At 48.6% G+C, this 24,731-nt stretch overlaps 1 protein-coding gene across 1 annotated transcript; it reads left to right on the forward strand.

Annotated features, from left to right (window-relative positions):
* Positions 1–5,125: 5,125 nt before the first annotated feature.
* LOC306952581 (DEP domain-containing mTOR-interacting protein-like) lies at positions 5,126–19,093 on the forward strand (the record flags this gene model as incomplete). Its single annotated transcript, XM_079543299.1, has 9 exons — positions 5,126–5,256; positions 10,903–11,081; positions 13,418–13,541; positions 14,675–14,853; positions 15,423–15,608; positions 15,977–16,117; positions 16,247–16,317; positions 18,009–18,113; positions 18,968–19,093. 9 exons carry the CDS (start codon positions 5,126–5,128, stop codon positions 19,091–19,093), a joined length of 1,242 nt encoding a protein of 413 aa, XP_079399425.1.
* Between the last annotated feature and the right edge of the window lie 5,638 nt (positions 19,094–24,731).

Raw genomic sequence — 24,731 nt, forward strand, 5'->3', positions numbered from 1 at the left:
ATAGTTAAGGAGCAAGCAAAGTACTGTGTCAATGCCAGTATGTCTGTTTGGAGCAGAATATCTGATGTTAGCAGTGTAATGGTGTCGGTGTTTTGCACATTCTCTGCTGTGGGTGATGAAGGACAAAGGAAGATGCCTGTGTTGCTGTAAGAGACCACAACAGGTGCCTCATCTGTGTCCTGTATTTCATGGGTTTCACAGTCTCACTTTAAAGAACAATTTAAGAACTTGTGTTAGGAATAGTTAATAACAACATTGTGTGCATCTTTAAAGTGAGCTACAAAATACAAATTGGAGTGGTTGCACGTACTTCTGTAGGCACTATTTTAACAGCTTGCTTACAAACACACTGCAGGAGAAGAGGTAGTTCTTATAGTCTGTCTTCCCAAGCTGCCAGGTTCCTCTGGCTCATCCTTCAGCTGGTGGCCATGCTTCACACTCAGATTCCAGTCCCCTCCATTAAGCAGCCAGCCATGGGGGTGTGTCTGTGCTTTGTACCCTGAGCTTTATGTAAATGGCAGAAGGATCCAATCCTGCTGACTTGTGGGAGGAATTGCATTGGCTTTCCCCCAGAAAAGTGGGCAGTGGGTTGGGTGGCTGCACTGTCACCATCCCAGCGATGTGCTGCGTCTGTTCCTGTTGCAGTGCTCTGTGTGTGTGGGATGCAGAGCTTCCCGCTGTGAGCAGTGGGATGTGCTGGCTGCACAGGGGGTTCTGAAAGCACGTGAATGCCACAAAAAGCATCAGTACTTGCTCTGAGCAGGATGGGGCTGGTGGGTGAAACAAAAAGTCTTTCATAAGGAGAAGTGAAGCGGAGCTGTCCCATTGGAAAGCAGTAAAACCTAAAGATCCAACCTAACTGCAGCACCTTTGTCCATCATCTGTAAGTCACTGTCTCACACATAGGCCAACACTCATTGCTCGTCTGCTTTGGCTCCAGCTATTCTGCAAGAAGCTGCATCCTATCAGCAGTGCAGGGGAAGAAAAGTCACCTCCTCTGAGTGAGTCACTGGTGCTCTGTTTGGGTGATGGATCAAACCACGTATCTCAGTAGCGTGGCTGCTGCTCAAGCAGGAGGATGCAGTGCTATCAGCTCCTTGCAGTTTGCAACCCTCCCTTGTATTTCCCTTTAAGCACTGCCAAGTCATGCTCCCTCGGAGGGCTGCTCAGCCCTGCTGAAGCTGCAGAACATTGCAGCAGGTAAAGAAATAAATCAGCTCCTGCCAGGAAACACAGGAAGGCTGGAGTGTGTCTCTCCAGGGGAAAAAAAAAACAGATAAAATTGGCCCACTTCTGATTGAAGTACCACTGCTTAATAACAGCAGGATTGCTAAAGTTACCTCCAGTGAATGTTCAGTTGTGACTACGTGGACCCAAACTCTCTTGTGCGTACAGTATTTTCTGCACTCCTGCCATGAAAGTCTGATACATATGTCAGTCAGTGTGCTGGGCTGTATGTGGGATGTTGTGATCAATGCTGAAATAGAAATTCACTTCTTCACAGCAACCTGTGCTCGTTGCACGTCAGCTTGTTGCCCTTCCTGCAGGATTTGCCCCTTTAACTCTGCTCACGGGTTTCACAGAATCACAGAATGGCCAGGATTGGAAGGGACCTCAAGGATCATGAATCTCCAACCCCCCTGCCACATGCAGGGCCACCAACCTCCACGTTTAATGCTAAACCATTGCTGACTGCAGCAATTCCCTGTACCCAGCTGCAATGCGCTGTGCTTAAATGGCAAATTTAATCCTCACCAGGACTTCACCACTCAACATAGGCTCTGCAGTGCAGGCAAGAATAAAATCTGAACCTAAAACCACTGGGGAGACCTAAACTTGTTGCCCACGCTGTGATGCATCTCTGGGTTGGCCACAGACCTCGCAATGGAGAGCGGAATGGATCACAGAAGGGCAATGGGCTCAGCTGCTCTGATGGCTCAGCGCAGGTCGAGGGGATGCTTACTTCCCCTTCCTTCCTCTAGAGGGAATTGCGTCCCCATGCCTGGCTGCAGAAGGAACCTGGCTGTAAGGGAGCGCTGAGCAGCTGAGTGCAGGGCGATGTTTGGTTCTGCTGTGTCTGCTTAGCTGCTCTCCCATCCTGTCCCACCTTGCACTTTCACGCTGTGCTAAGCCTTCGTGGCACGCATCCCTCTGACCCCAAGGAGGGATCAGGTGGGTTCGTGTCCCTGTCACTGTGCTCTGCAGTTCCCAGCTTAACACAGCAATGACAGCCTCACCCAAAGGTGAGCAGCAGAGCCAAACCTGTCAGACCTGCTCTGAATCCTCATACCCAGCACTGGTGCTGGAGGGTGAAAGTTAAGGGCTATTGAAGTTGTAAGGTTCCTTCTGGCAGCTGGTGAGGAATGGGGAAGTGGAGGTGATGCAGGTTCCACATGGCGCTGTGTAGGAGTGGTTTTTCTGTCCTCTGCTTTAATTTGTGTGGGTTTTGTTTTTGTTTTGCTTTGTTGTCTTTATTTTTAATGAGACCATTCATCAGTTTGTTACACCTGTCGGTGTTTGATGTTCCATTATGGCTGTGGATCCGTGAAGCAATGCAACTGTGGGATGGTTTTAGGTTTCTTTTCATTGCTTTCTTGGTTTTGGTGGCTTATTGGTAGGATTGTACTGCTTGTTTTCTTTTTTGCAAGATAGGATTCAATTCTTTGTACTTTTTGGAGAACCCTGAGCTGCGATTTCAAAAGATCCCTCCAAAAAGATCCCTCCAGTGGCTGTTTTGAAGCCACGCAGTCTGCTTTTCCTTTCTTTACTTTCATTGCTTGGGGTTAGCAGTCTTTACACTGAAAAATAGCACTATCTTTTGCCCTAACATATCCTCACTTGTTTTCTGGAGCCAAACGAAGAACACTTGATGACGTGAAATCTCCAGCTTAGATTTATAACTGCCTAATAAGAAACTGCTGACCAGTGGGCTCATGTTCCACCAGCAGAATGTGATACATCTGCCCAAACCTCTCAGCCTCTGTTGGACCTTTTGGCTATGAATCCCCTTTTTGCTAAACTGAATCCAAGTCATGGGGATCAACGCAGTAGGTTTAACAGCACCTGAGTTGGTGACCCTTGGGGCCGTGAAATCAGGAGGGTGTGACATTGGAACTGCTGTGCTAATGGGCAGCAGCTGCTCCTCCAGGCTGGGCTATTTGCTCACTGGCAGCAGTGCGTCGGTGTGGCACTGGGCTGTGGGTTGAGCCTGCACAAGGCATACAAGGGCAGCCTGTGTTCCCCCACACTTGGGAGAGGGGATGTCTGAGAGGGCTGGGATAGAAGCAGTGTTGTTGGTGCAGCCCTGAATGCTGCTGTTTGCCTTGGACAGCAGTGCTGTGGCTGGGGCTTGTTCTGCTCCTTGGTCAGCACAGAGCTGGGGGAACACAGCTGCAGGCGCCTGCATCCCGTGTCAGATCTTCCATCCTCGCTCTGCCCCCACCTCTATGTGCAGAAGCATCTTCTTCTGCCTTCCCTCTGTCAGCTTGGGGAGGTGAAGATCATAGAATCATTGAGGTTGGAAAAGACCTCTAAGATCCCCACGTCCAACCTCACCTCACCACATCCCTCAATGCCACATCTCCATGGCTCTGGAACACCTCCAGGGATGGTGGTCCCACCACCCCCTGGGCAGCTGTGCCACTGCATCAGTGCTTTTCAGAGAAGAAATGCTTCCTAATTTCCAGCCTGGCCCTCTCCTAAAATAGGCAGTGTGCTCACAGAGCTGGCATAGGGGCACTGCTGCTGGTGGGACCCTCTGCAGAGAGCTCACATTCTGCTCAGGGCGAAGGATGGGTGCAGTGTGACAAGTCGTTGTGTGAAGTGATGAAAACCTGATGGAGGGTTGTGTTGGGGGGCAGCCCAGGTGTCATCATCTGAAATCTCTCTTCATAGGTCTCTGTGACAAAAGGGAAACGTCTTAGGGATTTGCTCATGGGAGAGGGGTCAGGAAAGGTAATGAAGATGCTGTGGGCACAGAGCATCCTGCTACTTAAACAATAGGCAGGTGGGCCCTTAAGGAAAGGGAGATGGACAGAGTTTACTGCTGCTTTGAGTTGGAACGCCCTTTGCTGATATCATTTCCTTCCCCTTTCTTCTCTCCTTCGCATTTCTGAGTTCTGCCCTCTTCCCCAGCCAGCAGCTTGCACTCTGGGTCTCACTAATGGAAATAAGTTGCACATGCAACTGATGGCACTGATAGCTTCCACATCCCAGTTCCTCTGCTTATTTACTTGGTGCTATCACTGCAAGATAAACAGAGAAAAATCTCAGGTAATGGAAATGGCTGTGGAAGCTGAGGCAGGAATGAGTGTCTGGGACAGATGCAATGGCCAAAGCCAGGAGCATCACACAGACAAACAGCTTGGCCTTGGTACAGTCCCAGATTGGTCAGTGCCAGCTCTTCTATTCATAGAATCACAGAATGGTTGGGTTGGAAGGGACCTTAAAGACTTCTCAGCCATTCCACCTTGCTTTATCACTATCTACCCATGTAAAAAGTCACTCTCCTCCTTCTTCTAAGCTCCTTTTGAATACTGAAAGGTCACAACGAAGTCTTCCTGGAGCCTCCTCCTGGCTGAACACCCCCAGCTCTTGGCCTGCCTTCACAGCAGAGCTGCTGCAGCCCTCTGAGCATCCCCATGCCTTCCTCCGGCCCCACTCCAGCAGCAATGCATCCTTCTTGTGCTCAGAGCCTCAGACCTGGGTTCAGCTCTCCCACCAAACCCCTATGATGGTTGCTACAAAGAAGGAGCCAAGCTGCTCGTAGCCTGTTTTCCAGAAGGTGAGAAGGAAAAACCCAGGTAAGGGGCTGGGAGCCAGATCCCGGCGCGTGGTGTGAGTTATGCTGGGGAATGCTTCATCTGGAACCAAATAAAGGAAAGGTGCAGCGCAAAGAAAGGACTGCTGCCGTTGCTCGGCTTTGTCCGTCCTGCCGCAAACTGAAGCGCGCAGCCGGCAGAGCTCCGTGCCAGCCGCACCGCGGGGCAGCGGCAAACCGGATTGCTGCAACGCTCCTCCTCCGGCTTCGGAGGGGCGGGGAGCGGGACCCGGCATCCTCCCCGCATCCATCCCGGCCGCCGCACCGCGGGCACAACCCCCCCCACCTCCCCTTAACCCGCACCACATGGGCTGCGCGGTGCCCCCGGCCCGCAGCCGCCCGCAGCCCGGCATGGAGCCTCTGAGCGGAGCGCTGAAGAAGAGAGCGACGGAGCAGCACTACCGAGCGGAGGTGATGATCGCCGGAGAGCAGCTGAGGTAGGGCTGAGCCTGGGCTCTGCGCTAACACGGCTTCAAAGCTTGGTCCTTGAGCAAGAACTTCCCCAAGGTGCCCCGAACTCAGAGCCTGAAGCAGGGATGGGGACCGCCCTGCAGAGTTGTCCCTTGGACGCCACATGCCTGAAGCAGGGCAACACGACACAAAGGGTTTTTGTTTTGAAAGCTACCTTTGGGCACTTCTGCTGTTTTATGGCCCTGGTTCTCAAACTACTTCTAAGCTTTATTCTTAGGAAGGCAGAAACGCACCCTGCTGTGCAACAAAACCGGTGTGACTGAGAATGTGTTCCTTGTGTGGATGGGGTCACAATACCAGAACTGCTCTCAAGTGTGTGCCTGAAGGCTTTTCCAGCTCTCGAGCAGTTTGCTTGTTTGTATCTCGAGCCATTCTGTTCTGTTATGAAACATATAACTAGAAAATACATCCTCGAGTAACATAAAGAGTCCATGTTTGCTAGCACCAGATTCCCAAAGTTAGCTCTGTGTCATTATGTTGTCCAGCCTCAGTGAGTCACATCAACCTCAGCTTTATTTATCTGCACCATATCAAGGACTGATAATTCCCAGCTAAATACTAGAACTGCATATTGAATACACAGCCCATGGCCAAGGTGGCTGGAATTTAATAGCGCCATCAAGGTCAGCTCCATCTCCGCTGTCTTTCTAAATTGTTGCTTTCCTGGCTCCAGAAATTACATCTGGTTTGTTTGTTTGTTTGTTTGATAGTAAACGGGAAAGAGCTGGTGCCAGGGATGGGCTGCATCAAACCTTCACACCATTCACAATTCATGTTGCAAATGAGGCTTAAACATTGAGCTTAACTTTCTTATACAGAAGAGCAGCATCAGATCGAAGGCTGGGTTGCTTTGTTTCAATAACTCAGTGCAAGAGATAAAAAGTTGTGGCTTTTTGTGTGCTGCGGGCAGGGCAGGTGCATTTGCATTTGTATTTTCAATTCTGTACTCATCCAGGGTAACTGAGGGTTAAAATGGGTTCTATGGCCAAAAAAAGGGGGGTAGGTATGCAGAGAGAAAGTAAAATAACTGAGCTGTCCGTTAAAATGGCAAAGAGTGAGCAAGCAAGGGCAACGATGTGGCCTTCAGTGAAGAGCTGGGGCCATTGCACCCAGGAGCACAGTGCTGGCAAATGCTGTTTTGCAAACACAGTGCTGTGAGGAGCAGAGCTGGGCGGCCTCAGCTGTTTCATGCCCCAGAGCTACTCTCTCCAAGCACTCCTACTCCATGTTAGAGAGAAGCAGGTGGCCTTTATCCAGCACAGCTGCATTGCTCTTCACTTGTGCTTTGCAGGTGATAGGTAAAATGTCAGTAAAAAGTCCTGGAGTGCTCAGGGATGGAAGCATGCAATTGTTTGCTCATGGTATGGCATGAAGCAACTGCATCCTTCTGCTTTGGGTTGGGGTGGGAGCTTATTCCCTGCACAGAAAGGCTGCAAATTGCTGCTGGGGAGGAAGGTGGAGAGCTGGGTTCTGCCAAGCTTGGCTAACTGAAAGGGGAATGAGGGATGGGTGAGCACTGCACTGAGTGCTTGAGTCCTTTGCCTGTCCTTGGGGGACTCTTCAGCCTGGCAGTTAGAGTGGAAGCAGTGATGTGAATCTTCCTAAGGTCAGTTGGGTCAGTAGTGATGGGGAAACTGAGGCAGGGAGCTGGATGACGTTGTTTGAGGGAAGGACTGAGCAGAACTAAATGCACTGTGCTTCTTTGCTTGCCCAAGGAGAAGGAATCAAGGTGCTGTGTGAGACGGCCTTGTAGCCTTCTCCTACACACACTCAATGTGCCTTGATCAGCTCTTGCATCTACAGAAAATCTCAACCATTTGTTTTCCCTGTTCCCTGCTTCCTGCCCTGCCTCCTCGCTATTGTATCCAGCCAAACAAACCTTTGCTCTGTCTTTATGGTTCTTTGGCTTGCTAGCAAGTTTGCAAATCCCTCTCAGTTTGTTTTGGCTGCAGCATGAAGTCTGTTCAGTGTCAGGACTCATTTCCCAGCCAGAAATAGCTGCGCAAGTGAGGGGTGAGGAAATGCTTCTTGGGGGTGGCAGGGAACAAACACATCCCAAAGAAATCAGTGGGAGAGGAGTTTGGGTCTCGAGCCTCTCCCCAGAAAGATGGAAGTATTAATTTCCATTTCAGTCACTGCTGTGTTTGCAGGGCTGCTGTGTCAGGCATTCCTTGCATCTTCTGCTGTCGGTCTTTGTGTTTCAGTTGTAAAATCTGGCGTGAAAGTCACCTCAGTTTTACTGAGTGGTGAGTGTTCCTGGGTGGCATTCTGTAAGAGAGGCCCCAGTAATTGCAACAAATGGCTGATCTGCACAGAAGTGCTCTGGAGCAGCCGCTGCTCTTTGAATTCACTCTCCTCTGTAACCTGGGTTTCTCAAGTACAGGCAGGTCCTTGGGTGCAGTTTGGGGATTCATTACTGTCAGGTGAACCAGATGTTCGCCACTAACTCTGCTAAGCTGCATTAATCACTCTGAGAAAGGAAATCTCAGTAAGTTCATGTCCTGGGCAAAAGGAAGGGAGAGAAGGAAAGTTTTTTCCTACAAAGAACAGAACAGTGCTTTCAGGTGCTGTCCAGGTGAGTGCTTTTATTTGGATGCTCAGATTGTAAGGCTGTTCAGCAGAGTGTGAAGATTTTGATGCACTGGGCTCGCTTTGAGATGCAGGGCTGAATGGGTCCTGGTTTGTACCTCTGTTTGGAACTGTGGGTACCTGATGTGGTGGTCCCTGGGGACCTTCTCTGGGCTGATGTTCAGATCACACTACATGATCAGAATGATCTTAGGAAGCCTACTGTTCCATTGTTTAGCACCGGTGAAAGAGAAGGCTGGAATGTACAGCTGTTCTTGCTGGAACTGCTTTCTGAGATTTAAGTCCTGTTTTCCTATTTGTGCTTTTAAATAGAAAAGGGAAAATAAGACTGCATTTTGTATTGCTTTGGGTGGGCTGCCTTGTGCATCCAGGGCTCTCCCCTTCCTAAAGCCTTTGTGCTCTTGTAGACATGGGAGAGCAGCGAGCTGAGTTTTGCAGCAGTTGTTTTGCATCAGTGTTCATCTCCAGCAGCTATTTAGCAGGGGTGCTTTTGTGACTGTTTCTTCCATTTACTGAGCACTCAGCTTTATGATTTTTCATCTTCCTCTAAAGATAGGAAAACATCATTTGGATGATGTGCCTTCAGGGTCATTCATTTGTATTTAATCGCTGTGGGAATGCAGCCTTGTGTTCACATCCTTGAGAGCTCTATCATTACGGGAGGCTCCAAGGTTCAGCTGTCCAGCTGCCATGCAGGAAACCCAGCTCCTTTTCCAATGAGAGGAAGCTGTTGGCTTTCAGCAAGGTTAAGCAGGATGAATGAGATGAATAAAGATGTCTTCTTAGTGACCTTGACAAAGAAACGAGTTGGTTCCCCAGTGCTGCCCATCCAAAGCAAGAGCATGTGCTAGCAGAGAGCGGGTGTGCCAGACTAGGAGTGTTTCACAACAGCTGATTGTCATGTTCCAGCAAGCATTTTATTTCATTTTTTTGTCTTTTTGAATTAGCAATAGGTACAATGGGAAAGGTTTTGGCATGTAGAAGAGTCGTAATATTGCATTACATGTTCTTCCTTAACATTTTTTTTATTTTGAAGCATGGTTATGAAACAATTATCATTTCACTGGCTTCGTTGTCCCAGCATGGTGATAGATTGCATTAGACTGCCTCGTGTGATTATGGTCTGTGTCATTAAGTGTCAAGATGTGTGTGTGTATAAATATATACACATGTGGTCCTTGTAGACTTCTACAAACTCTTAACAGTAATGGATGGCTCTTGCTTAAACAGTTCCTATCTTCAACAAACATTCCTCTAGAGTGGCATCCCACTTGTTGGTTTCTAGGGAAATAAAATACATCAGAAAGGCCTGCTCATCACTTCTGGCACTGGGGGATGCTGTCTGGGTGGGGAGAAGGAGCCTCTCTGCTTGCGGTGGCAGCTGTCCAGGTGTGATTGCATTGGAGGGTGCACAGTAAAATAATGGAAGGAAAAAGAGCTCAAAACTGTAAAAATAGCAGGCAACTGTCTGCAGTAGGGTAAGCTGTTCTCTTCAGGTAAAATCAATATGCAGAATATCTGTTGGTTACTTGTGGGAATGAATCTTCCTGGTAAGGAGAGTAAGATGCTGACGCAGAGCTCAGTGTTTGAAGGAGGCCAGTCAAGGCGGAACCAGGAGCTGGCTCTGCGTGGCACGCTGGGTTTCACCATTTGCATTGCTTTCTTTGTGTCTCTGCTTTGTCACATCCTGCTGTGTTTCTCTGGGGGTTACCAGAAAGGTCTGGACCTATACTGCTAAGAACTTGGCCTGAAGTAGCCCAAGCACTAATTGCAGCCATCACTTAGGACGTTTTCATTCAACAGAGGTTTTATCTTAACACTTTTGAGACCCTAATTAATCCTTATATTGGAGGATAATCCATTATTATCCAATAGATGTCAGTGAGTTTATTGCTTCTTGTACGGTACCTAAAGCTATTGTCCAACAGGCTGCACCACGTACGCTGTGCTGTACACAGAACCTCTTCAAAAAGAACAAAAGGAGTTGAGGAATTAAAGAAATGCTGCTGTGATTAATGCCTTTGTAAAATAAACCAGTCAGGGGCAAAACTGTGAGCTGAAATGAATAACTGGAAAGCAGAAATGTCCTGGAGTTACAGAGAAGATATTAATTAAACATCTCTCTGAGTCTGCTGCATGCACTGGGCACTTTCCAGGGTTGGTGTTCTGGGAACAGCAAAGACTACAGGACAGGAGTTTGTAGGCTGCGTTGGCTTTGGCCGGGACACAAAAGTTCTCTGTGCTCTGTGGCTTCATTGGCTGTAAAAGTCCTTTGAAAAGCCAAAGCCGTGCCCACCTGAGCAGCCTTCCTTCTTATGTATCTTTCCATCAGAGCTACAGACGAGCCATAACATCAGGGTGCTCAGGACAGGACACTTGTAGTTCTGCCCAACTCTGCCCCAGTCTGTCCCAGTTTGAACCAGAAAATGCCAGGACTGCTGATGGACTGAAGGCAGTGCTGTGTCTGGGTGAGCTAGAACTAATGTGTGTGTGATTTGGATCAGTGTGCTCACGTGTGCTGTGGGTGAGTGTGTACAGGAACACAGGAGAGCACAGATCTGCCTGGCATTTGTCCTTGTTGGAAGGACAAGTGCTCTCATCCAGCCCTTGTCCTGGAGGCAGTGATGTTCCTGCTTCCATAGACATGGGGAGGAAAATTAGGCACAGAGCCATGCAAGATGACAGAAACGCGTACAATTATTATTTCCTGTACTTTGGCCCTTTGGTTAGCTGATTTTAGAGGCTTATTTCGAGCACAAAGTCATGCATGGCTCAAAGTGAGTCCGGTTCAGACAATTACAAAGTGCACAAAATGGTAGTGGGAGAACAGGAGACGCTGAAAAGAGGATCTTGGGGATGGATTGATGCAGTTTGTAAAAGTGAAGAGGTTACACATAATTTTTAAATGACTGGGTGTTTCCAGGAGTCCCAACTCATCGGTAGATTCTCCAGGCTGGGCTGGGCTATTGAATTGAGATGTCCATGCCAAGCCAGCTGTGCTCTGTGCCCATTTCTCTCTCCAGGCTTCGCCTGCATGATGGAAAGCTCATTAAGGACAGGCGTTACCACCTCCGAACTTACCCCAACTGCTTCGTGGCGAAGGAGCTCACGGACTGGTTGATTGACCACAAGGAAGCCCCAGATCGAGAGACGGGCATCCGCCTGATGCAGAAGCTGATGGACCATTACATCATCCACCATGGTGTGTGGCATTCTCAGTGCATCCCCGGGGGACGACCACTGGTCTAGTCTCTGCTTGTGCCTAGCAGAGGCACAGCCTTGCAGCTGGGCTCTATGTTCAGCCTTCAGCCAAGCACTCGGGAAGATGCACAGATGTTCAGCCACAGCTGGGGCTGCTTCCCTCTGCCCTGCCCCTGCCTTTGGCAGTGCATCTTCTGCTTGGACAAGCAAGGGCAGAGGTGCTTTAATGAAAATGCTTTCAGTTGCAGTGAAGATTTCTTCAGATATATCTTAAACAAGGTTTTCCAAAGAGATCTTAGGGCTTTAGGCCAAAATGGTTTTGGTTTTGATTTTTAGGTTTTTCTTTTGCTACCAAAAGAATAAAACAGCTTTTACATTGCCCTTGGTAGGCAGTTTTGGGGGCTGAGCTGCCACCCTTGGCTGCTATCTCTTGCAAACCCGAACCCAGGTCTTTGGGACATGGTGGCCATCTGGTTGGAGCCAAGGAGACAGAAGCAGGTGACAGTCACAGAATTCTGCCCTCTTCTGCAGCGATCAGCGTAAGCCTCCTCCAATCATTGCAGTGCACTCTGTTGCCATCTACTCCTTGCTGGGTTTCATGCCCTTTGCATTAAGCTGCCCTGACTCAAAATCAGCTCTGCGGCTGTGATTTACCACAAAAGCATAGCACTGAAGCAGTGACTTCTCTGTTAACCATTAACACTTCAGACTGATTATTTTTCCATCTCTCCAGCCAACAATTTCCAATAAGCCCATTAGTTGGCTAAACCTGTGCGGACGTGGCTGCCAGAGCTGGATTGATTGCTTATCATGGGCATGTCCCTCCTGCTCCTGCAGAACACACAAGCAGGTTTTCCAGCTTGCTGTGGGACCATAAGTTGTTGTTGGTCCTATGGAAACGGGACTGTCTGCTGAATGCCTTGCAGTTGGCTGCCTATGCTGTTTGCCCTCCTCTCCACTGGTATCCAGAAGGACCATAATTATTCCATGCAGATGCTCTGTGCTGCCTTTAAAGGGCTGATATGCTTCGAGCTGCTGCTCAACTACATGCTGGAAATGCATTGAAATTGGTCTCCATGTGGCAAAATGTTTTCACTCAGAGGGTAGTGACGCACTGGAACAGGTTGCTGAAGGAGGTTGTGGCTGCTCCATCCCTGCAGGCATTCAAGGCCAGGCTGGATGTGGCTCTGGGCAGCCTGGTCTGGTGGTTGGTGACCTTGCATATAGCAGGGGGTTGAAATGAGATGAGCATTGTGGTCTTTTTTTAACCCAGGCTTTTTTAACTATGATTCTGTATGATTCTTATGGGTGCTGTCTGTCAAGGCTGTGTGCTTATTTCCCAACTATCACCCCATGCTATCTGAATCACTGCTCCTTTCAGTTAAGGGGATCCAAGCTTTCTCTTCTAAAACAACCACCTCACCCTGCCTTCTGCCTAGTGAGTCTCAGGCTTTGGTGCCCTGGCTTCCCACCAACACAACTGCTCAGGAGGAGTTCTGAACTCAAGATGTTCTGATGGGTCTTAGCCTTGAGTTTGTCACCAAAAGGAGAATGAAACATTACTCAGAAGAACAAATGGTAAAGTTTTAAAAAAGAAATCTATCTTTTGAATTTTATTCAAATCATATTTGCAAGGCTGACTTATTTGAAAACTGGACCATAATGTTTCATTTTATTTTCATTTCATTTCAGTCAAGTTGTTGTACAGTCATCTCTTCCAGCCAAGTTTATCTCAAAACAGCATCCCCAGTATTTTCCTGCTGAATGTTGCAGGCATTTAATAACCATGCTTTTATAGACCACTCTCATCTCCAAGGTAAATATCAAGCTGGGGTTTTTATCCCAGTTGTATGCACCTAGCTGCAGGAAAAACTCTTGAGGTCTGCTTGCCATACAAGTGATTTGGCACAAAATGGTAGGGAAAAGTTTCTCATTATGTCATTACACATTGTAATTCACAAGTATTTTTGGCAGGGATGGAGATGATTTGGTGGAGGTTTGGAGGCAGTGATGTCAGGTTGTTTTCCCTCTCCTCCAAGTCTGCTTACACATGGCAAAATTCCCATTCTAATGAAGCAATTTAGCGACCGGGTCAGAGTGTAAACTTGAAGTCAATCTGTCCCAAGGGCTTTCCCATAGGGCTGACCTCTCCCAGAAGCTGCGCAGGTCTGATTTGGGGACGGAAGGCTCAGATGCTGGCTCAGCAGCACAGTCCAAGAGGAATAGAGAGGGACGCAGCACGTTTCCCATAGCAGAACATAAGGACAACGCACTGCTGAGCCTGTGTGCAGTGCTTCTGTCTGTCCCACATACACTGACCTCCTCTCCTCCTTCCAGTTTGTGATGAGCACTCGGACTACAAGGATGCCAAGCTGCTGTACCGCTTCCGCAAGGATGACGGGACCTTCCCCCTCAGCAAGGATGTGAAGGTGTTCATGCGAGGACAGAGCCTTTACGAGAAGTGCGTGAGTCCCTTCCCAAGGCCTTGGGTCTGCCAGCTGTCCTTGCTGTGCTGCTTCATGGCTGGAACCACAGCAAACTCGTCTCTTTCTGTTCTGTATGCTGCAACCCTGGGAAATACTCTTTCTTGGAGAGGAGCTGAGCTCTGAACTAATGCGTGCTTTGATGCACCTTCTCCATACCTGCTCCCCTTCCAAGCCCATCAGTGGAGCACTCCCACAGACACCCAGCAAGCTTCCTAACTCAAAGTTACCCCACAAGCACAGTGTCACCTAACAAGTACTGATGGATGTGGTGTCCTGTCTCTCCACTCTACAACAGTGAGAAGTTGATTGGCCCAAAAACTTCGGGAACCAATTTAACATCCTCAGAGGTTTTTCTTCCCTGATAGAGCAGCAGTGTGATTGGGGTCATCAATCACACACATCAGCCCTGTTAGGACTTGTGTCCCAGCACAGCCAGCAGGTACAGGGCCAGCAGGGCCTTTCAGCTCTGTGATCCTGAGCCATAGAATGGCTGGGCTGAAAGGGACCCCAAAGATCATCCAGTTCCAACCCTATGCCGTGGGCCAGCCACCAAATCAGGCACCAGATCAAGTTGCCCAGGGCCCCATCCATCGTGGCCTTGAACACCTCTGGGGATGCGCAGGGATGTCCTTTGGACAGGTGTGATTTCTGTCCTTCATACAGGCATGATTTCTACTTCCCCGTGCCCTCTGCATTGCTTTCACTTCGCTTTTGCTCAGCAGTGGATGGGAGAGCATCGAGATTCTTACAGCTGAGGCTGCTGCACCCTCTCGTGGAGGCACTGCGTTCAGCTCCGCCACGCCACAGAATGAACATGGGCTTACCACAACGCACCTTCCCCATCCATCTGGACCAGCTGTTATTTGGGCACGCATTCGGTTGCTTGCTTAGCTTTCCACTGTAGCCTTTTGCTGAGGTTGCAGCCGAACTTGATTCCTCTGCCTCTGCTCCCGCTGCTGGGATGAAGATTTACAAACCTGTAAATGCAGCTGTGCCTTTCGCCCTCCCTTCCCACCGCTCGCAGGCAGCGATGATTTGGCTTTGCCCACTCTTCTCATCCTTGCTTCGGGCTGCGTGGCATCACGGGCGCTTGTCCCACCTCTGCCAGGCTGGTGAGCGTGGAGGGCTCCATCCTGAAGGTGAGGGAGGAGAACTCGGTGAAGTACCAGCGGGCGTTCCTGGGCTGCGAGATGGTGGAGTGGCTGGTGCAGGAGGGAGAAGCAGAGAGCCGGAGGGAAGCGGTGGAGCTGGGCCAGGCGCTGCTGGAGCACGGGATCATTCAGCACGGTGAGAGGAAGGGAAGCGAGCGATGAGCATAGCTGTCATGCCAAGAACAAATCCCCATTCATGGCATGCAACAAGTGCTGGTCAAGTGCCCACTTAGAGATAGCAACGGGGCCTTTTAGTGCTATGTTTGGAGCCGGTGACCTTTGAAGCCAGAGCAATCCACTGCCCACAGAGGCTTTGAGCTGCAATTTGAGCTGTCGCTCTGCGGTCCTTCAAAGACCTGGGCTGCAGGGCTGAGCCTCACCCTGAGTTTCCAGGGCTGGTTGTGAGGTTGCAGAGCTCAGCTGGGCTGCAGGTCACACCCACTTACAGGGCTTCAGCTTTCCATCTGTGAGGCAGGGAGCCCTCTGAGCTCCTGGAGCTTGGTGATGTACTGATGGGATGGCATGTCCTGGAGAGGTGGCCCTGCTGCTCTTCCTTCTTTGCACAAAGCATTCTCCAACAGTCAGAAAAAAAACCCTAAAATATAATGCAGAAGCATTAAAAGCAATTCATCCAGATAGCTTGGTATGTTTGCTACACATCTTTCACGCTCCCTCAGCCTCTCCTTCCTCTCTTGTCCTCTCCAGTCTCCAACAGGCACCACTTCTTGGATTCTGACATTCTCTACCAGTTCTGGATCAACTTCCGACGGCGGCGACGTCTCACCGAGCTGCTCAGTGAGAATTCCTCCCGTGCTCTTTCTGAGAGCCCCGACAGCCCCTTCTGCCTCCGCAAGCTCAACCCAGAGCCAGGCAACACCAGCTTTCTCTCTGGTAACTGTCTCTGCATATTTGAAGGGTGTGAAACCGAGGCTTATGCTGCCAGAGCATCTCAGGGCTGAGGTGTAGCTCCAGCATACACCATAGGGTGCTCCTCCAGACTTCTTATGAAGTAGCCACATGTCCTGCGTGCTGGTGGATGTCATGGTGCAGTGGCAGTCTCTATCACAGTTCCCCATTCCAGGAAAAACAACTCATCAGCTCGGCTCTTGGTCCTTCTGTAAGGCTAGTTTTATTCTGCCTAAACTCAAATGCTGTATTTGGTGCATGCACATCCTTCAGATGTGGGTCAGGCTGCCGTGGGAAGTTTACTAAACTGATCTGTTCCTTCCCTGGGTAACTGTTACTTCTGACTTTTGCAGTCCAGCCCAACAAGGAGATCAAAGTTGTCTCAGCAGTTCGGAGGAGCAGCATCACTTCCCTCGCTGGAAACTCCAACCCCTACTTCAGCATTACTCCCACTCTGGTTTTCCCTCCTGTGGCTGAGTGCAACCCCAAATCAGGTCTGGGCTCCAGCACTGTCCTTTTTGCTACACAGGATGCATCTGTTCCCTTGGGCATGAGCTGCCTTATTATGTGCTTTAGTGTATGAAACCCTCAATTCTGATCAGATCTGTCACCTTCTGCCCTAGTGTTAAAGAGACCCGTCACCAATGAAGAGCTCCTGTCCCCTGGGGCCCCCTACGTCAAGAAGACGCTAACAGTAAGTGACCATCATGAGTGGTGTCACTGCTCTGATGGCACCGATCTCTCTTTGATCACTTTCTGCTTTGATCACATTTTGCTGCTCTGACCTCTCAGCATTGAAACTTTGATTGCATGTCACCTCATCCCAGCTCCTTCATGGTGTGTCTCAGTGGGTCGATGTCTTCACACGTCCTTGTTGCTGAAAGCAGCAGTGACCGCTGTGGCCTCTGCTTTAATTTAATATATATCAGAGGGATATCCAGGAAAGAAAATGTTTCCTGGACAGGAGAAATCCAATTTTTGTATCGCCAACTTCACACAAACTGTAGATTCAATCAGGTCTTGTGGCAGCTGGGACTTTGACACTCATCCTGTGTGTCACGGAGATGTCACCTTTGCACTGCTTTATTCAGCTTCTGATTTCCTGTTGCAGAGAAGATATATTAATGTGCTCTGTCAGCTTCTGATGGAGTAGAATTGAAGGGGGAACATTCAAGGGCTGCTCTTCTTTTACTATGATGGGCTTTCTGTCATGAATAAAATAAGCCCCTTAGTTTGGGGCTTTTGCTTTTCACATTATTTCTAGAGCTGTAGGATCACATTAAAACAGCCCTGCCTGGGCTGGGGGCTGTGAATGTCACAGGACAGTTCTTGCCCTGAGGATCCTTTTGTGCTTGGCTATTTCTGACTCTCTCACTATGCTGGTTTGACTCAGGTGGGTTTGGATCTGATCCCCAAGTTAACTAGGCTGCAGAAATTGGAGGGAAAGAATGAGGAAAAGAAAGCAGTTGGTTGGTGTGGCATGCATGAAGATGTGCCACTTGTTCTCCTCCTGAACGCTCTTGCCCTGCCCTTCAACTCTGCCAGCTGGGGCCTTTCATGGCTCATTGCATTCTGCTTCGCTGTGCACTTGCTGTTATTTATTTATATGGCTAATGTGCAAAGTCCTTCGAGAATTCTTTTTCTCCTTTAGTCACATCATATGGCTGCAGTGTTAAGGCAAACTGCTTTGACAAGCTGAGATCAGAACAGGAAAGGTTAGGAGTGGCTGGTCCCATCCTGCAAATTCTGCATTAAGGCACAGTGTCCCTGTGTTTTGGAAATGCTTGGTGTGCTCTTGGTGCACACCCTGCACTGAACTTCGTGTTGGCATAAGAGAAATGAACAGTCCAGGAGTGCCAAGGCTCCTATGTGCTGTTTTCAGGTGATACGTGTTCAAAAACCTTCCACAAACGCAGAGTGGAAAAATGAAGTCAATCTTTACCCGTGGCTGAACATGGAGGAGGAAATGGGGAAATTAGAAGGGATGTGTCATTGCCAAGGATACTGTGAGAGACTCTGGCACAGGTGAATGAAAAAACCTCCAGGATTAAAAAGAGAAACAAAGACTGCCCTTGAAACCAATATTTGCAAGAGCAGTTTGTCCTCAGCTGTCGTGCATGGAGGTGGCAGAAGTATTTAACTGATATGGAAAGTTTCCTGGTGCCCAAGGATGCTCTCATTTTATCTGACAGACTGAGAAAACCACAAAGTAATGACAACTATTGCTAATGCAACTGGAAACAAAGAGTGAAGGTCTTTTTGTCTTCTCTCCTGCGCTAGATGGAAATTAGGATAGTGAGCAGAGCTCCGTGCATCAGTAGGAATTGCAGCATCCCCTCTATCCAGCCCATTCCTTTGTTCTAAGTTCTTTTGTTCTGCTTGCAGATCGTGGGGGATGCTGTGGGATGGGGTTTTGTGGTCCGAGGAGGCAGACCGTGCCACATCCAGGCTGTGGACCCAGGAGGACCTGCTGCTGCTGCAGGCATGAAGGTACTCTGCTCGCAGTGACACGGGGCAGGATTGGTCCCCTGCTGGAGCCTTTCAGGCTGAACACATCCCCCATGGTAATCCCACCTTCTGCAGCAGAAGTGGATCCGTGCTCTGGTTGTGTTTGTCTGCTTTTAACAACGTGGTTCTGCATGGAACTCTTTCCCCATGTGCATGAGAGCAGAATAACCTCAGACTGATGCCTTGATTTGGCTCCCCAGGTTGTGCCCAATATTCCTGGCTCAGGTGTGAGAAAGGGAGGTCTTGAACATCTCTTTAGACCCAGCATCTAAGCGTGAATGGGTTTTGTGTGTAGAGCTGCAAGCCTGGATTTAGGAGTGAATGAAAGAAATGGAGTTTCAGTTACCTCGTAAGAAGAAGAGCAGTGAGTGAGCGATTTCCACAAGCTGACAGCCCTGCAGCCACGTGGATATTTGAAATAATGGGGTTCTTCAGAGGCGAAGTGTGACTCTTGCTTCAGGCAGGGTTGGAAGGAGACGTGTGAGTTCATTTCATTTGCTCCAGAGCCTAGTTTGTTTCTCCTCACCTAATCTAATTTGCTACCAAATTGCTAAATGTTATTATTGTGCCTCATTTCCATCTGTGAAATGAACCACTGCTCATAAACGAGTAACTTCTCTCTCCATTAGCTCAGTCTAAATCCCTTTGGTCTCTTTTTTTATGATACAGTGATTATAGCACAGTGATTATTAGGGGAGCTTACAGAGTGGTGATGCTTTGGGCTTTGCAGGGTTTTGCAGTTATTGGCAATACAGCCTCTGGCTGCAGTCAGCCCTGAGCAGAAGCTGCTGTTGAAGGCATGAGCTGAATGTAACCAGCCCTTCCTCTCCCTGCAGGTGTGCCAATTTGTTTTCTCAGTGAATGGCATGTATGTTTTGCATCTGGACTATCAGACCATCAGCAGCCTCATCATGACCGGACCCCGGACTCTTGTCATGGAAATCATGGAAGCCATTGAATGAACGGAGGAGCCTCATCCCACCACCGTGTGGAGGAGGAGGGCACTGCAAAGTAGGGATGGACTGTGGGCAGGGACCAAGCTCAGCCTTTCACTCTGACGTGTTTAGTCAGGCATTTTAGCATGTTTTCAAATAAACACGTTCTAATGGGTGAGTTTTGGATTTTGATGATGTTGAAATCTTCACCTCTAGCTGACCTTGAGCTCTTGCCACTCCTTTCTAATGCTGGTGGGAGAGTTCAGTACTTGATGAAACCAAGTCTTGGAGCAAGCCAGCCACCCCACCAAGGCTGCAGGACAGGTGGTGCAAGCTGCTGAGCAGCAAGAAGTTTGATACCAAGAAAATGAGCATGTCTGAGCCCCCCTGAGCTGTCTGTGCAGTCTACCACGAGCTCAATGAGCTTCCCAGATGGCTCCTCAAGCTGTGCCATCAGCTGTGATGTATATGCTTCCTTGTAAATAAAGCCATAGGACCCTGCTACTCTTTGGGCTGGTTACTCTTCCCAACTGGGTTTTTTGAAAGGTAAGACTTCTACAGTAGCTCTTCTTGTGCCTCTAGTTTCGACTAATGCTTAAATTAATTAACCAGTGTCATCTTTAATGTTTTCATAAATGTCTTGGATACAAGACTTGAAGGTATACTACATAAGTTTGCAGGCAACAGGAAACTGGGAGGAGCTGTTGATGCCCTTGAGTGCAGAGAGGCCTTGCAGAGAGATCTTGACAAATTAGAGGGCTGGCAGCCACCAACCGCATTAAGTTAAGCAAGAGCAAGTGAGAATTCTGTAGCTGGGATGGGGTATAATCATGATTCCATGCACAGACTGGGACACGAGAGTCTGGATAGCACTGGGACAGGCTCTGAGGGTCACAGTCACAGCCCTGGCTTCACTTGCAGGCAGTGTGGAACACTCATACACAGCCTACTTTGAATGTAAGCTTGAATACAGGTAATAACAAGAACGTGGGGAGGTTTATTGCTCTCCAGTTCACACAGCACTCTGCTCATCACTTTGAACCTCCGGTCACTTTGATTTGTCTTGAAACGTGTGCTGATTTCCCTGGAAGATGTGGTGTGAGGCACTGCAGCACAGCTGGCTGCCTTATTTCTTATGCATACAGAGAGATGTGCTTCTCTCACGCTGGTGCAGAGAGGTAGCACTGCTGGAGCACAGGCTTCCTAGAGCACGGTCCAGGCAAGATGTTTGCACTGATAACCCACTGGGGTCTTTCCAGGCCCTAAGTGAAAGCGGACAGCCTTGTGAACTACACAAGCATAACCACTGGAGCAGTCCCATTATTTTTCTGGCTTTGAATTTCCTAGAAAGCGAATGAAGCATAGGAGATTCGTGCTCTTTCGTTTCTCACCTTCTTGCTTTGCAGTAAACTGCTGCAAATCTGGACTCCAGTTCAACAGGAGAGGCAGTTTGTGGTATTTAAATGCAGGGCAGTGCCAATTCTGTCTCCCCAGCTGCATGATGCTTCATTTTAACAAGATTTAAGTGTTTTCTTTTTGTGTTACCCTTCGGTTTGTATATTCTGACGCTTTAAAGCTTTTACTAGATGATAAAGAAAATCTTCAGTGAACTACTAAATGTTTGTTTATTGTGCAAAAATATTTAGAAACTTTGGTTTTCTTCCTTCCAACACTTCAACACAAGGGTGCCCATTTCCTGGAGAGTGAGCAGTGCACATTTCCTGAAGCTCACTGTTGCCATGCAAGGCTGATGCCAGCAGTCACCAGAGATCTACCTGCAAATCCAGTCTGCAGCAGGGAGGAGAAAACTCCACTATTGATTGTCCCATTCGTGGCAGTGAGGACAAAAGGTTTTGGATGAAGCCTTGGCTCTCCAGGGTTGTGTAGCCAAAGGTCAAGTCTGCAGGCACTGCTTGCTTTCCAGCTCATGAATCAGCTCCTGGCCTCACAGAGCCTCCAGATGTGCTTAATTCCCCTATCCAAACGCAACACAATTGGCCTTCAGCACAAGCGCTGGGCTCTTAGAAATACTTAATGGGATGTGAATACTGGACTGAGTTCATCTCTGGGATCATGACAGAGGGTGGGAGGCACAGCTTCTTGCTGCGCTCTAGGAAATCAGCAAGCAGCTTCCTAGATGGAGGTTTAGCACTGAGATAACACGAGCACTCCGTGCCTTTCATTGAGATTTACAGTCACAGGCTCATGCTTTCCTTGCATGCTTTATCGAGCCACGTGTCTGGGCCACCGCTCTGCTGCACGGTGCAGAAGGGAGGTGGGGGAATCTCTGTCCCTCTCCCACTTCCTTCCTCCCTCCCTCCCCTCCCTTAACTGCACTGACTCTGGGACTGAGCTTTCTCTGTTGAGATCTCTCCAAGCACGCCGACGCGCAGCGAGGCACTGGGGCTCCTTCCCCAACGTCTGAGAATGTAGCAGGATCCAAACTGCCTCCCGGCGAGCTGCTCCAACAGGTCTGTGCTTTGCTCCTTGCTGGTGCTTGATGTGCAGGGGAGGTCGGAGGGGCTGCGTTGTTTTGGGGCATGTGTGGGTAGCAGGGAGCTCTGAGAGGGTTCCCAGCCATGGGACGCTCGAGGCAGCACTGGCAGTGCTGCAGAGGGGTGGCCTCAGGTCTTGTGTTTGCTGTAGTTCAGTTGTGAATGTCACCAGGACTGCCTTATAGAGAGCAATCTTTTTTTTTCTTTTTTCTTTTTTTTCCAGTGATGGCTGTTGGATATGTGGTTTGATTTTCCTTTTCTTTTGTGGCTCACAGATTAAAACTTGCAGGGAATTTATGCCAAAGGTGCTGGCAGTGGCAGCTCAGGGTGCATTTCTTCCACCTGCAAGCATGGTGTGGGTCTGCAGGAAGCTAAAGTTCCTCAACCTGCCTGGTCCATGCCTCACAGCAGACCTTATCCCTTACTTTTTTGAGACTGATGTGGAAAGGAGCTGATGATTTTTGCTCAGTAGTGAAATAAATGCAGAAGATTTGCAGGCAAGAACAGACAGGGTTTGATGAATACAGGTTTTCTTCATCTGCTGTCGGTTCTTTAACTAGGAAAGTGCTCAAGGAATGTGGGCTCCTGCAGCAGGCAGGTGGCACCTCGGGGAGATCCCTGCCACTGCCTGTGTGCAGGGCCATGAGGTGACATCACTGCCAACAATTCTGTGCAGGGCTGGTGATGTCCCCTGGGATAACAATGGGAACATCCCCAAACTATCAGCTGGTTCATGGGGCTGCGGAGGGCAGAAAGAATTCACACTGCTCCTATGTCCTCGCCAACTTAAAAATGCAGCAGGGATATTTCTGCATAAAATCACTGTTTGGTTGTTTTTTTTTTTCTCTTTAATTGAAGCGGCTGTTCTTAGTATTTCCTGCACAAATCAGGGGATCTCATACGGCCTTAATCTCCAAATCCGCTCTGAGCACACAGCTGGGACAAACGGGATGTGGTGCGTGTCCCCCTCCCATTTTCCAGGCCCTGGAAATACTCACCACTTGCTCCATATGTTGCTGTCTCCAAATTCTTTCCCCAAACAAGTAATGGGAGAGAGACACAGGCGTGCAGGCAGCTCCCTGTGCTCTGCTGGGCTGAGGTCATCGTGGTCCCCTGGTCTGGGGTCTGCAGCTCAGTCTGGCCATGGTGCCACCAAAGGGGAGAAAGTGGATGCAGAGGGTGGGAAATGGATGGGAAAGGCAGAAATGGGTGAGATTTGGGGTCCAATAAGTAACCCTATGGCACAAGGAAGCAATAGCTTCTCCAGCTCTCATCTTCCACCATTTAAAACCACTGCTTTTGTTCTTCTTGATTTATGGATAGGAAAATGAAATTTGGAGAAGAAGTGCTGATGGTTTTGCCTCTGACATAGGAAGCAGAGATGAAGTCCTTGCTTCAGCCACAGTGCTGTGACAGCTACAATGCTGGAACTTACTGAGTGTAACCTGGGTTAATATCGAATTCTTCCTTACTGGCACATCCAGGTGAAAGCAGCTGATTTTGCAGCTCAGTGCAGGTTGCAGATGCCCATATACTTATTTCACTGGACTTTGGATCCCACATAACCCTGATTAACGTAAATATCCTACACAACACAGTGCTGTGCTGGAGTCCTGTTTGCCAGCAAAGCTGTAGGAAGGTGGCACAGAAATGCAGTGCCATTGCAGAATGGGACAAATGAGACCTCGAGTCAGGGAATTTTTTCAGAAATGCAAGCTCCTCTCTTCCCATTGCCACATTTACCCCTGCAGGAAGAGCAGGCTTTGCTCTTTTTGAGCACACAGATCGCAGAGCCCACCTGTAATATGCTTCTGTTTATGAGCGATGACTTCATCTTGTTAGCTGGAAAAAGGCAAGTGTTTCCCATGGCCAGGGGCTTCAGTTACACCGCAGTTGTTCTGTATAACTTGATCTTCAATCAGAAAAAGTAATCACAGAGTATCATACATGAGTGTGTGTGCAGGGGGAGAATGGTTAACATCTATCTGTTATAACTTGCAGTATATTTTTCCATTCGTTCTTACAGCAATTTTGAACTGATTTTAAACCCAGGAGATCATGGCTAGGTCACTCCTGCATATTTATTTTTCCTTGAAATCATTTTAAAGCTGACATATCAGAGGAGATACAGGCATTTGCCAGGAGCCTGTAAATACCTGTCCATCAGAATGAAGGGAAGTAAAATGTCGCTGCAGAGGAGGAAACTTGTGTACAGTCTGGGTCTGCCAAAAGCAATTGCGTAGCACAAAAATGACAGATGCCAATGATGCAAAAAACATCAGCATATGTTTTAAACCTGGTATACTGAGGCTGAGGCCGTGGGAAGGCTCTGCATCTATGTGTTAGAGTGGTTTTATGATGACCTGACTTTTCTGTCCAAAATGACACCTAAGTGCAGGCCAGAAAGACAACAGAAGGTACTCGAGGTTTGTGACCCCTAGGGTAAGTTCTGAGGGGTGGGGATGTCACAGGGGGTATTTCTAAGTCAAACTGATCCTCTGCCTTTATAAAGCCTGTAATTGCATTTCGGTCTTGTTCAGGTGAGCAAGTCAAAACAAGACCATGCTGATGCACCCTGGATGTGACTGCTCAGGAACTCCGCCATGTATAATAAATGAAACTCTCATTCCTAAGCTGGTGACATATAAATTGAGTGGTACCTCTTTTGCTGCTTAATTGCTTTACTGTGATCATTGGAAACCCAGCCAGCTGAGAAGAGCACTGGATTGAAGCCTCCTCCCCATCAGATGTACAAACTTGTTTCAGTTCTGGTCCAAGGAGCTGAGCAGCTGTATTGAAGAAACCAGTAATACAGAATAATATCTAGGAATTGCAGAAAAGTTGAATGTGAGCTTCACCATTTAGTGCTGTCAGTGATGGAAAGAGCTGTATATCTCAGCTCGTGGCTCCTTCGTTGGGGGGCTGGAAAAGAAAATTAAACAGCAACAAAACAAAAAATAAAAGCAATAACAAAAACAATAACAAAGTCCATTACAGCAACAAGCTTCTGTTCCCAGAGCCATAACAAAGCCCAGATGGTCACTACTGACATCCCTCAGAGAGCAGCAGGGCTTGCAGTGTGGAAGAACTGATTCAGGTGGGTTTTGGCATGGTGAAAAGTAACTGCAGCTCCTTCTTCCTGGTGCTTGCTCTCACAGGTCCTGCTCACC

Source organism: Tetrao urogallus, assembly GCF_951394365.1.
Source record: "Tetrao urogallus genome assembly, chromosome: 16".
Classification (NCBI taxonomy): domain Eukaryota; kingdom Metazoa; phylum Chordata; class Aves; order Galliformes; family Phasianidae; genus Tetrao; species Tetrao urogallus.